The 14,475-nt window shown below is 41.2% G+C and overlaps 1 protein-coding gene across 1 annotated transcript in view; it reads left to right on the forward strand.

The window, feature by feature from the left end:
• Positions 1-14,475, forward strand: part of LOC124599103 (lazarillo protein-like) — a 54,948-nt gene that overhangs the window by 15,827 nt on the left and 24,646 nt on the right. The window contains exon 3 of the mRNA XM_047136048.1: positions 8,609-8,739. Coding sequence (XP_046992004.1) covers positions 8,609-8,739 — 131 coding nt within the window. The remainder of the gene's footprint in view (positions 1-8,608; positions 8,740-14,475) is intronic.

Here is a 14,475-nt window from a genome sequence, read left to right on the forward strand (position 1 = left end):
GCCTTACATAGTTTGATAGCTATCGTATGAAATGTCTCATCAAGAATGCTGTATTCACATCAAAGAATAAAAAATAAGTATTCGAGGAGCTGTATACTTTTCTTATTAGAATTCACTACTTATCATGTTCCAGAATTCACGCCCGTCTGCGTTAGATAGCGTGCCTTTCGGCCTCCTTTATCTACAAGGTGTTGGCACATTTACCAACACATCAGTTTACGTATTTGTATATTGACAGTATTTGTGTATTAGTTCGTGCTGGGTCATTTCAGGGTGCTCGCGGGGGCCCTTCACAATATTAGCCAAGTGTACCATTTGTTTGACTCTGTAGTGTGTATTTGCTTGGTGAAATCCTTGTCCAAGATAAAACCATAAACAGTGGACATTAGGAAAACGTGGAAGCATAGTTTTCTTGGTCAGTTCACTGTTCTGCTTGCGAATGGATAGTAGCTTTGAAGCTCATTGACGTGGTTGCACCAGCCCTGTTCATTTTATAATTTATGATAATGTTTCGCTTTATCTTTGTCATAATACCACCTTACCAGCGTACAGAAACCTCCTAATATTTTGTGGAGAGGCAATCCGCAACACGTTTATTTTTCCATTTGAGCGCTAGAACCGATGCCTCCCTAAAGAAAATATCATGCTGCTTGAGCGTCCTTGTTTAGAAAATTGTAAATTGATTCCTGCTGCATCTTGAGGTCAAAATATCAACTTCTACGGCTATCCTTCAGCCGGCAGCCGTGTAGCACAGGGAAAAATGATTCGGGCAATGGAAAACCAGCGCCCGTACGGTACGCGGCCGCTGTCCATACGGCCGATCCATGTGCGCCCATATGGCATACTAGCATAGTGCTGTATGTGTTAAAATTTCATTTATGACACCTAGTTTTGGAAATGTGCTCCGTGTAGTTCAATACACGTTTGCAATCGCAAGTGTTACGGACCTCTGGTCAAACTGAGGAGAATCCTATGTTATCATTGCCGCTACTGCAACAGTGTGATGTTTTAAATACCCTCGGATCGTTGGTACCTGTGGATAAATTTCATATTAAGTTTACCCCATATAGCAGTGTCTAGGAGTCTCAAATCAGACGAACTTGCAGGCCAACTGATAACGCCTTTACGTCCTATCCAAAAATCAGAAGAAAACTAAGTGAGCGCATTTTGCTGGCCACAAGTAAATAGTGAGCCGGGCACCCATCATGTTGCTACCAAATACATATTTAAAGTGATGGCGAACTGGTTAGACCATTGGACTCGCATTCTCAAGGATGACGTTTTCAGTCTGGGTACAATCATCCAGATTTGGGTTTTCAGTGTGCCCCCTAAATCGCTCCAGGCAAATTCCTGGATGGTTGCTTTGAAAGGGCACAACCGATAGCCTTCCCCTTTCTGAAGCTTCCAGAGCTTGTCCTCTATTTTCAATGAACTCGATGTCGACAGGATGTTAAACCCTAATCCTCCTTTCTTTTAGGAGAGCCAGTAGCATTTCGGTAAGAGATTGTGCGCATATTTTACCTGTTAAGATTCCTTCAATGAAGTAAGAAGCAACAACTTAGTCGGCAATAATGCTGTACCAAATATTCACATTCCACTGCCTCTGATATTCCACCTGTGTCAGCCAGTACGTGTTATCAGCGTCCAACAGTGGACATTTCGTACATTCAGCTTTCCATGATTTACAGTGTTCCCTTCCTCAAAGTCAACTGCTTCCGGCAGCTTTCAAAACCAACTCTCCCAACGCCGATAACTTTCGTTATTTTGGGTCGCCAGCCTCACTATGAAAGGTTCACCGTCTGAGACTAGGTGAATTATTCTAAACAGAAATCAGTGGCCCATCTGACAATCACGAAGACCCCGCGTCTGTTCTAAGGATTGTCAAAACGTATGGAAACCAATGCTGAAATACAGACAAAATACAAAAACCTAGTCTATCGTCATACAAAGACTATGGTGGACGCTGAAGATGAAATAACAGCACATAGGCCATTTAGCACTTACGAGTGAAGAGACTAACTGTTTAAAGGATATGGCAGTATAAATTAAACGCGAAAGTTTTTCTAATCACATCCTTTAATATCCGTTTCCATCATTTTACCCTTTCACAAGTAATATTTCCTCTAGTCTCTGTATTTATACGACGCAATAAACGCTCCTTCTTTACACTATGACAAATAAGATATAATATAGCATTTGTTACACCCATAGATACTTCCAATCCTTGCTGACAGCAAGTAGAATCCACAAATTACCCGTCCTCCAATCTTGACCGATCAGAGTAACCTGTTCCCACTCGTAATTAAGACTACAGTAAGTTTACTTGGCGCTTTACCTTCGGCAGTGAGTGCTGCGCCTCTCTGATCTCCACCGGTCCTTGCTGAAGTGTCCTCACGTCCTCTGGGTTGCCTCCAGTTCTTCACGCCGCTGTCACCACTTCACAATTACACTGCCGGCCCGAACTCCAGACCAAAACTCACTGCCTTCACTACTCTTTCCCCACTTGTACTCCACTACATCACTCTTGGCATCCGCCCTCTTATGATTGGCTATCTCATAAACAACCTCAATGACGAGCTGCCACTGGTCACTCTGTTCCATGTTATCCCACTGCCTCTCTTGCTTCTTCCACATGAATTTCCCTGTATAAAGGTGGACTGGCAACAACAGCTATTAGTGTTCAAGGGAAAGCAACATTTGGTATCCGCCACAAAAATTCCATTCCGGTTTACAAAACAGCCTCAGTGTCCTCACAGCCGCCATGGTTCTACAGCGACTCCAGGGGTTGGAAGGTATCGTGACAAACACTTCCGAGAACGGCCAAACCTGGCCATGTCCAGCATTTGGCAGCTTCCGAAAGAACTCAGTTCTACGTTTGCAAACCAGCCCCGGAGTTCCCAGAGCCGACATGGTTCCACAGCAACTCTAGGGGTTGCAAGGCGTCTCGATAAGCATTTCCGAGAACGGGACGAATTGTCTGTGTCCGGTGTTCTCAGGATTCTCGTCACTGAATGTGAGTGGGCGGACGGTCATCCTCTCCGTCGCCAGAAACTACCATCCAGCCAGCCACTCTCCTCGAAAGCAGCAGGCTTTCCATCCGCTCCCTTTGATTAAGGCGTGAGCAATAGCGAGATTAATCTTATCTCCAGACTGTAGTCCCAGTAAATGAGCGAAATTCTCCTGATGCTGCATCAGAACCGAGCGATAGAATCCCATGTATCTCCTTCAATACCACTGGTTAATCTGCTGGTGAAGTGACAATGGTTGGATGGAAGCTGATTGAGAATAACACTGGGCTTACTTATTCCAGAGGCACTCCTACGTGCTGTGCAGCAAACTTCAGGATTAACAGCAACATCTCCAGACCATCCATTTCGTTCGCTCCCCACGCTGCAGGTTTGTTCCTTAGCTCCAGTGTCGTATTCCACTGCCCTTCCAATAACCTTTTTGCATATTCGCTGAATTGTCATACAATTCATGTGTTTTCTTCATGCCGCTTCTGCGCCTTCCCGAAGGGAGATGTTATACCTAAGTAGACAAGAAGCATCAATTCCAGGTTGAGATGAGGGTAGAGGCTGCAGAGGCGTCCCAGGACGTTTTTCCTGATGTGATGATATGGGGTGGCTGGGTCCAGATGTCTTTCCAAGTTGTTTATTCAACAGGACCATGGGTTGGGACCACACAAGATGGTGGTCGGTGGAAAGTCAGGAAGCAGCTTCCTCGTGCTAACACAAATACTTGACTTTTAACGGCATTAAATGGGTGGTGGCATTTAATGGGCAGCTAACTCATACTGTTGAAATTACACTACTGGCCATTAAAATTGCTACACAACGAAGTTGACGTGCTACAGACGCGAAATTTAACCGACAGGAAAAAGATGCTGTGATACGTAAATGATTAGCTTTTCAGAGCATTCACACAAGGTTGGCGCCGGTGGCGACACCTACAACGTGCTGACATGAGGAAAGTTTCCAACCGACTTCTCATACACAAACAGCAGTTGACCGGCGTTGCCTCGTGAAACGTTGTTGTGATGCCTCGTGTAAGGAGGAGAAATGCGTACCGTCACGTTTCCGACTTTGATAAAGGTCGGATTGTAGCCTATCGTGATTGTGGTTTATCGCGACATTGCTGCTCGCGTTGGTCGACATCCAATGTCTGTTAGCAGAATATGGAATCGGTGGGTTCAGGAGGGTAATACGGAACGCCGTGCTGGATCCCAACGGCCTCGTATCAATAGCAGTCAAGATGACAGGCATCTTATCCGCATGGCTGTACGGATCGGGCAGCCACGTCTCGATCCCTGAGTCAACAGATGGGGACGTTTGCAAGACAACCATCTGCACGAACAGTTCGACGACGTTTGCAGCAGCATGGACTATCAGCTCGGAGTCCATGGCTGCGGTTACCCTTCCATCACAGGCAGGAGTGCCTGCGGTGGTGTACTCAACGACGAACCTGGGTGCACGAATGGCAAAACGTCATTTTTTCGGGTGAATCCAGTTCTGTTTACAGCATCATCATGGCCGCATCCGTGTTTGGCGACATCGTGGTGAACGCACATTGGAAGCGTGTATTCGTCATCGCCATACTGGCGTATCACCCGGCGTGATGATATGGAGAGCCATTGGTTACACATCTCGGTCACCTCTTGTTCGCATTGACGGCACTTTGAACAGTGGACGTTACATTTCAGATGTGTTACGACCCGTGGCCCTACCCTTCATTCGATCCCTGCGAAACCCTACATTTCAGCAGGATAATGTACAACCGCATGTTACGGGTCCTGTACGGGCCTTTCTGGATACAGAAAATGTTCGACTGCTGCCCTGGCGGGCACATTCTCCAGATCTCTCACCAATTGAAAACGTCTGGCCAATGGTGGCCGAGCAACCGGCTCGTCACAATACGCCAGTCACTACTATTGATGAACTGTGGTATCGTGTTGAATCTGCATGGGCAGCTGTACCTGTACACGCCATCCAAGCTCTGTTTGACTTGTAAGGTGTCAGACAAATCCTACACCTTCCATGAAAACCCTGACATGATAAGCAAATCCGGCAGTATGTCACATAGCTCCGAATAAATCCAGACATTAAATTAACCAAAGTAATACGATCAACGAGTGAGCAAATGGAATACCACAGACTAACACAAGAACGCCTAAATGCATGTCATACGTTCCCACCGTTAAACAGACGCAGTTCCGAGGGAAGAAATGAGAACAGAAGCCGAGAGCAGAACCGTGTTAAGCTAGAAGGCCCTACGATAAGGGACGGACACGCACATATGTAGCTGACCGCCAGGACCACCCTCCCCCCCCCTTCCAGCCCATGTTAAAAGATAGAGCCCTCCAGAAGAACAGTATAGATCTTCCATTAACACTAAAAGAGCCACACCAGCTGCAAGTTTTAGCGTGAGACTTTTTCGCGTCTCTGTTACGTTGCAAACCTTAAAAACATTGCCCCACCACGAAAATTATAATGTTTCTCATTGGATAGACAGAATTTTGGAGGTGGAGCTTAAGGTTAACATTGAGACCCTGATTGGTCAGTTGAAAACAAAGCCAGATACCCTTTTTAAACCAACTTCAGTAAATTGTAGTAAGGAGAAGTTAGGAGAGAGTTGCTTCCAAGAAGGCGAGGTGTGTGGAGCTGTGCCGCTCGCCGCGCCCTGATGCTGCCTAAACACCGACAAGGTAATGAACGCACGCGATGCTGCATTTTTGAGCGCATAAGGCTTGACTCAGAACTGCAGAAGTCTCATCTGTTACATCCCCTTTTTACGCAATACTAGTGTCTATCGTCAATTAAATCTCATGGTGTTCACATTTGCTACGTGAAGTTAAAATCTGAAACGCGATGATTTTTCTGTTATATAATTATTGAGAAGCCACAACAGCCACTGTAATTTACGACAAGTTAGATAAGTAATTAAAGACAATTGAGGGTCACTGTAGACCATTTTGATAGAAACTTAACTTAAATCTAGATTATAGATGTGATATGGCATAGGTCATCCTTCGATCCATTGTAGAACTTGGAAACCCATTCAGGGAGTGTTCGTTCACATTTTTGTTGAATGCAGTTGGTTTTTATCATCCTGTATTAAAATATTTCCTTTTATCAATAGTGCAATTTATAAACAATGTTTTCTGAGTAGAATAAAATTTCCAATGGCAAACTTAATTGCTTTTTCGACGTTATTTTACCAGCTAACTAAAAATAGGAAAGCCTTGAACCCCTTCCACAAAATTTTGTTAGTATTAAGATTCTTTTACAGGGAGCGCAGTAAAGCTGACACTGAAATCATTAAGTACTTGATTATATCATCGCTAGTCTCACTGAACTCTTCTGAATTCTACATGTCATGTGTGGTCTGGCGTCTTCTTACCAGCAACAGGTCCCAGGTTCAAACTAGTCAATTCCCTAAAAAACACGCTCATAGCGTCGTTGCGCGAAAGTGGTATGGAGACACGACTTAGAACAAACAGACACCACGCAGAATGTTAGAGACTCAATGCCCAGGCGTAACAAGGCCGTTATTACGGCCAGAGGTGGTTGTTCGGGGTACTGATTACCCAGGATCTATGCACCCAAATTGCGTGAAAATGTAAGCACATTTCAGTTCTAGTATAATATATTTGTCCAATGATTGCCCGTTTATCATCTGCATTTCTTCTTGGTGTAGCAATTTTAATGGCCAGTAGTGTATGAGCCTTCATTCCAGTGTTGGTAATCGTGGTATGTCGGTTTTCAAGGTGTTGAAGTCCAAATTATTGGGGTGCAGGACCTTCGAAAATACGGTTCAAACGACACCTTTGCTCGAAAGGCTTACCCAAAGTACGCATACTGTTTGATTTAACTGTAAAGTGGGGTCACGCTTCTGAGTACTAAACAAATTGTGTTTGTTTAGAATGTCAGAGAAATTGAAGATTATTCCCTCTGATGATATACTCATGTCTGCGAAAACAGCAAACTGTTTTTTCCCCATTCTTCATTTTCCCCATTCTTCATTTTCCCCATTCTTTATTTAACATTAACTCTTACAATTACAACGATGATTAGCATAAATTATTATTTTTGTAATAATTTTCCGAACTAAAAGTTGTATCAAAAAGTCCACAAATGTCCAATTTATTAGACATTTTCCTGTCTGATTTTTTCGAATTTATAAAACACCACTGCGTTCCTAAACGAGTTATTTCAGAAACTTGTGTCGCCTTACTGGTCGTTGTGTGTTATGCATTGCATGTGAAGCAGCCTCCATTAAAATAATTATATAATCTGTGAAAAGGCTAGGCTCGTTAGTACAGATGTGATAAATTATTCAGTCCAATTATTGAAATCAATTTCGCAATGCTACCTTTTTCAATACTCTTCTAAAATTTAAATGTCTGGCTTGCAAATTGGAAAATGATATCACCTTAAAAGAAAAAGTTACTGAATCATAAATCACTTGTTGTACAATAATAAATGTGTATCTCATTGATGATACACTCATATCTACGAAAATAATAAAACCAAAACAGACAGATGTGAGTGAAATGAGCTGTACACCATTAATTGCGACATAACTACATACGCAATGAAGGAACTTTAGATTAACGTTCAATGGGAAAGGGGCCATTTGACGGAGGTAGAAAGTTTGGATTGAGCAGGGAAAGTAAAGGAAATCGGCAGTGGCCTTACCAAAAGAGATCATTATCCTTACGCTAGGTAGAGAAAGGGAACTACAGAGAACCTACCTCTGAATGGCCGGACGGCGTTTCAGTCGCGATCCTCCTAGACGCAAATCTAATTTACTAACTGCGGTACAACATCGCCCGCTAAACCTCAGATGTACAGACTTACAGTACAGCGCATTATTTCTAGCTAAGGACCCAGTATGGTGTATAGTTCCCCCTGCTGCAGTCAGGGCCTTGAAACGTCATGGCACAGAGTTAAAGAGGATCAGTATATGATTCTTAGAAATCTCTCTCCACGAAGTCTGTATACGACTCCACATATCAACAAAAACGGTTGCTGCGACACCGTGAAGAATCATTTTTTAGTTGATTAATGACGCAACCAGCTACAAACACTATTTCAATGTTTTATTGTACTGCAATAACCGGTTTCTGACTACGATGCCCATCTTCAGATGGCTAATATTTTTCGATGTTTTGGTCAACAGCATGTCGTCTGCTCCACACTGCCCAAGAATATTTGAGTATTTAGTTCCACAACAAAACGAACCACCATCCACTGGAAACTAAACACTCAAATATTCTTGTGCCGTATGGAGCAGATGACACACTGTTGACCAAAACATCCATGTAACGAAAAATATTAGCTATCTGAAGATGGACATGGAAGCCCGAAACCCGTTATGGCAGTAAAAGGAAACATTCAAAAAGTATGTGGCTGGTTGCGTCAATCAACAACTACCATTAACCACCGAGGAGATCACAAGCTCCATCATGGATAAAATAACATTGAATCATTTATTTATTTATTATGTAACCTTTCATTTGTTCCCAGTACATCAAATTATTGTCTTTATACACTGTATGTTTGTCATTAATATAGCTTGAATATTATCTATTGCATGTTTTCACTTTCAGTACCTGGGAAAATGGTACGAGCAGTACCGTTACTTCGCCATCTTCGAAGGACAAGGCGACTGTGTCACGGCTACGTACTCTGACAACGGGGACGGTGTTGTCACCGTCGAGAATTCCGCGAATAATCCAAAGTGAGTAACCATTAAATGACAACCGATTGCTACATGTATGCAGCGAGCATTACATTGAGAATAAATTTTCCAGTTTTGCTACGAGTTTTCTCATTTTTTTTCTTTGGATTAGAAAGATGAGGTAAGTCCCAAAAAAATCAAACTCTTGGAAAACTGTAAGACTGTGAAATGCATGGGATCATGGGTTTGTTGGAGATGTGAGCGCTGGAAGTGATGTGGTAGTAGCCATTAAAGGTAGAAGTTCAGGGTCATATGCCTCGTTCCGAATAATATTTCTTCAGAAATGCGGCTAATTTTCGTTCATGCATGTATTCTCAAGCACTCTCTGATTGTACCAGAAACTTCTATGGATCTTTTTAACATTATTATTGCTTTCTTGTAGCTCAAATCACATCTATGAGGTACGTCCTACTGTTTAGAATTCCTTTATTATTTTGCCTGCAACATAGGTCATTTTTAGGCGGTAATTGCGTTACAACGCATGACTTTGTAGTAAGTGAGTTACAGCCCTTATTCATACGTTCACTTACTATCTGAAGTTATATAACTAATAGCTTAGAGTCCGCTGCTTCGCTGGCGTATGACTGTAAGGCATGGAGAGATTTTTGTTTTCTGTTTTTATTTAATTGAATATTTATGTTGTTCACAAACTGCAACATGTTTTAAGCGTTTCACACCAATTAAGGACATATAAGCATGGTCTTTTCCGAATGTACTTCTGACCAAAAACCGATTCTGGTAGCTGGAGTCCAAAGTGTTTGTTAATCATGACTTTTGCATTCCTATGGAGATATTTCAATAGCAACTTTCATTCTCTAACAAATATTTCCTTATATCTAACCGAGAAGTGAAATATCAATTTTCATAAATTTAGCTTTACATTCTTTTAATGTAGCGAAATATATTCTTAAATATTTTTATCCCCTATTGCACTTGCTTAGGGGGTGAATTTTCAGAAATACTGAAACACATCTCTTTTTCTTATTTTTTACTCGTAACCTAGAAGACAAATTCCTATTGCCATAGATGTAACCTTAAAAGTCTTTAAGTAGTTTTTTAGTAACTATCCCCTTAGTGATTGAATTTCCAAAAACTGCTGTGACACGATTTTTTTATTTTCTGACTGAGAAACCAAACATCACTTTTCGTAGTTACATCTCCGAAATTGCACCCGTGGTAACTGGGTTGGTTGGTAATCAGAATGTCTTTGGTCCCGCGTTCGAAACCTGTCACCGCTTAAATTTGTATTAATAATCAGAATTGGCAGCTGAATACTTCCTTCATACGAAGTCACCCTCATTCTGACAACAGCCTTGTCAAAGAGAGCGGAGGAGCAGAGATTCAGGAGGCTCTCTTGTCCTTGGGGTGGGAAACTGCCCAGAAAGGTGAAAGAATGAGCAATAGCCAACGGCGTAAGGATGCAGACGGCAATGGAAATCACTGCGTTAAAGATACATAATATGTATTCACAGGACATGTTGATCTCTCCGTTGGCAAAAGATTTAGTAATAGTCACCCATTCTGATTCTAGAAGTGGACTGCCAAGGGAAGAGAAAAAGATTGAATAACGAACAAAAGGATAACGTTTTACCAGTCGGGACATGAAATGTCAGGAGCTTGAACGCGGTAGAGAAGCTAGAAAATCTGAAAAGTGAAATGCAAAGGCTTAATCTAGATATTAATCTAGATATATATCTGGTCAGATGAGTATAGGGTAATATGAACAGCAGCAGAGAATGATATAACGGGAGTATTTTTCGTTATGAGTAGGAAAGTGGGGCAGAGAGTGTGTTACTGTGAACAGTTCTGTGATAGGGTTGTTCTTGTCGGAATCGACAGTAAACTAACTTCGTCAACGATGGTTCAGATGTACATACAGACGTCTCAAGCTGAAGATGAAGAGATAGAGAATTTATATGAGGATATTGAATGGGTAATACAGTACGTAAGGGGTGATGAAAATATAATAGCCGTGGGGGACTGGGATGCAGTTGTAGGGGAAGGAGTAGAAGAAAATGTTACAGGAGAATGTGGACTAGGTACAAGGAATGAGAGCAGAGAAAGACTAATTGAGTTCTGTAACAAATTTCAGCTAGTGACAGTGAATACTTTGTTCAAGAATCATAAGAGGAGGCGGTATACGTGGAAAATGCCAGGTGATATGGGAAGATTTCAGTTACTTTACAGACATAGATTCCGAAATCAGATATTAGACTGTAAGCTGTACCGCGGGGCAGATATACTCAGATCACAATGTAGTAGTGACGAAGAGTAGACTGAAACAATCAATACGAATAGAAGTGGGATGCTGAAGTACTAAGGAACGACGAGATATGCTTGAAGTTCTCTTAGGATATAGATTCAACAATAAGGAGAAACGTCAGTAGGCACTACAGTTAGAGAGGAATGTACATCTCCAAAAAGGGCAAACACAGAAATTGGAATAAAAACGTAGGTACAAAGAAGATAACTGCGAAGACACCATGGGAAACAGAAGAAATACTTCAGTTGATCGGTGAATGATGGAAGTACAAAAATGTTCAAGGAAATTCAGCAATACAGAAATACAAGTCGCTGAAGAATGAAGTAAATAGGAAGTACAGGGAAGTTGAGACGGAGTGGCTGCATAATAAATGTGAAGAAATCGAAAAAGAAATGATTGTCGGAAGGAGTGACTCAGCGTGTACGAAAGTCAAAACAATCTTCGGTGAAATTAAAAGCAAGGTTGGTAATATTAGGAGTGCAACGGGAATCCCACTGTTAAATGCAGAGGAGAGAGTGGATAGATGGAAAGAGTATATCGAAGGCCTTATTGCGGGAGGAAGGGGGGCGGGTGGAAAGGGGGGGGGAGGATTTGTCTGATGCGATAGAAGAGACAAGAGTCGGTTTAGGGGAGATAGGTACTTCAGTACTAGAATCAGAATTTAAGACATCTTTGTAGGGCTTAAGATCAAATAAGGCTGAAGGGATACATAACATTCCATCAGAATTTCTAAAATCATAGGGGGTAGTGGCAACATAATGACTATTCACGTTCCTGTGGAGTTTCGGAAAAATACCAATCACACAACTCCGAAGACTTTAAAGGCTGACAAGTGCGAGAATTGTCACACAGTCAGCTTAACAGCTCATGCGTCAAAGTTACGTAGAAGGATAATATACAGAAGAATGGAAAATAAAATTGAAAATGTATTAGATGACGATCAGTTTGGCCTTATGAAAGACAAAGGCACCAGAGAGTCAATGCTGACGTTGCGGTTGATAATGGAAGCAAGACTAAAGAAAAATCAAGACACGTTCATAGGATTTGTACACCTGGAAAAAGTGTTCGACAATGTAAAATGGTGCAAGATGTTCGATATTCTGAGAAAAGTAGGGTAAGCTATAGAGAGAGACGGGTGATGTACGACATATACAAGAGCCAAGAGGGAATAACAACGGTGGACGACGAAGAACAAAGAGCTCGGAGTGAAAAGGGTCTAAGACAGGGATGTAGCCTTTCGCCTCTACTGTTCAATCTGTACATCGAAGAAGTAATGATGGAAATAAAAAGAAAGGTTCTAGAGTGGAATTAAAATTCAAGGTGAAAGGATATCAATGATACAGGTCGTCGATGACATTACTATCCTGAGTGAAAGTGAAGAACAAATACATGATCTCCTGAATGGAATGAACCGTCTAATGAGTACAGAATATGGACTGAGAGTATAAATAAGAAAGATAAAACTAATGAGAAACAGCAGAAACAGCAGAAATGAGAACAGCGAGAAGCTTAACATCAGGACAGATGGTCAGGAAGTAAATGAAGTGTCTAGTGTAATAAAACTGGTTATGATGAGATAAATGTAATAACCGACCTTGTATCATATGAAGTGAACGAAACCGCACCGCAGACATAAGACCCAAAAACCCACTAACACACAGTTATGCAAAAATATTTCGATGTCAATGTTTATAAATACTTAATGTAATTACAACGATGATTATGGACTTCTCAAGAAAGAGAGATAATTAATTGCAATTTATTTATGAAATTTATGTTTCAAAGCTTGTTTTGCATAAAATAATGGATATATGACTCATTTATTTGATACGTGTTCTTAGAAGTAAATCTTTGTACTTTAGTGCAGTTGGTTGTACGTGTTTGAAGTGCAAGGATAGAGAACGAGTTATGTGTATTTTATTGATTTGTATTATGAAGTGAAATGACTGAAAGTATATGTGTAATTCTGCAGAAAGTCCATCAGGTTTAACATTATTATTGGAACAGCAACCCGACCATCCTCTAGATGATAACAGAAAGAAAAACCTCAGAAAGGAAATGCATAATGAGTCATCAAAGAACTACAAAGAAGAGCAACAAGAAAGATGAGTAGTTTCATTACTAACAGATCTGTTTATTTATATTCGACTGCCCCTGTCTCTTGTTGCAGAGTGTCACTGTTTCAGCGTGACAAGCACTGTAAAAATGTGACGAGCCGCCCAAGTTACTAATTGAGTCCCAACATTAATACATCAACATACGCAACAAGATTGTGGGGACGGTCAAAGTAGGCAGCAAAATAACCAATGACGGAGGGAGCAAGAGGACATTAAAAGCCGACTAGCACTGGCAAAAAGGGAATTCGTAGCCCAGAGAATTTTACTAGTACCAAACATAGGACTTAATTTGAGGAAGACATTCCTGAGAATATATGTTTGTTTAGCACAGCACTGTATGGTAGTGAAAAATGGACTGTGGGAAAATCAGAACAGAATAGAATCGAAGCATTTGATATGTGGTGCTACAGACGAATGTTGAAAATTAGGTGGACTGATAAGGTAAGTAATGAGGAGTTTCTGCGCAGAATCTGAGAGGAAAGTATTATGTGGAAAACACTGACAAGGAGCAGGGACAGAATGATAGGACGTCTATTAAAACATCAGGGAATGACTTCCATGGTACTGGAGGGAGCTGCAGAGGGCAAAAACTGTAGAGGAACACAGAATTGGAATACATCCAGCAAATAATTGAAGACGTATGTTGCAAGTGCTTCTCTGAGACGAAGAGTATGGCACAGGAGAGGAATTTATGGCGGGCTGCATCAATCCAGTCAGAAGACTAATGTTTGAAAAAAATATTCAGAATTTCGTTAATAGCGACATACTTGTAAAAAGCCTGTTTCACCCGCTTACGAGAGTAATTTCGGACAATCCTTTCTTAATCGATGCCCTCTCCAAACTTCCTGTTTCTATCCTTAGTGGTTTGGGCTGGACGGTGACGAGTCAGGCAATGAGTCTGACACTGTTTCACCCCGTTAGGAGCTGAATTTCGAAAAACAGTGAAACACCAATTTTCAATGATTTAATTTTAAAAAATCTTTCGCAATGAAATATTTTCATAAAACGTTTCACCCCATATATCACCCCCTTAGGGATTGAATTTCCAAAAACAGTGCCATGCATATATTTTATTTATGACAGAGAAGCCAAATACAAATTTCCATAAATTTAGCTTCAAAAATGCTTGTGCAAGGAAATTTTCCATAAAAACTTAAATCCCCCATTTCACCCCCATAGGGGTTGAATTCCCAAAAAACAGTGAAACATGTATTTTTCATTTCTAGCTGAAAAACCAAATTTAAATTTTCATTGACTTAGGTTTAAAAACACTTTCAGAATAGAACATTTTCGTAAAAAATTTGATTTCCTATGATTTCCTATTTCACCTGCAAAGGAGTTCAATTCGTATGTCTT

Source organism: Schistocerca americana, chromosome 1 (assembly GCF_021461395.2).
Source record: "Schistocerca americana isolate TAMUIC-IGC-003095 chromosome 1, iqSchAmer2.1, whole genome shotgun sequence".
NCBI lineage: Eukaryota > Metazoa > Arthropoda > Insecta > Orthoptera > Acrididae > Schistocerca > Schistocerca americana.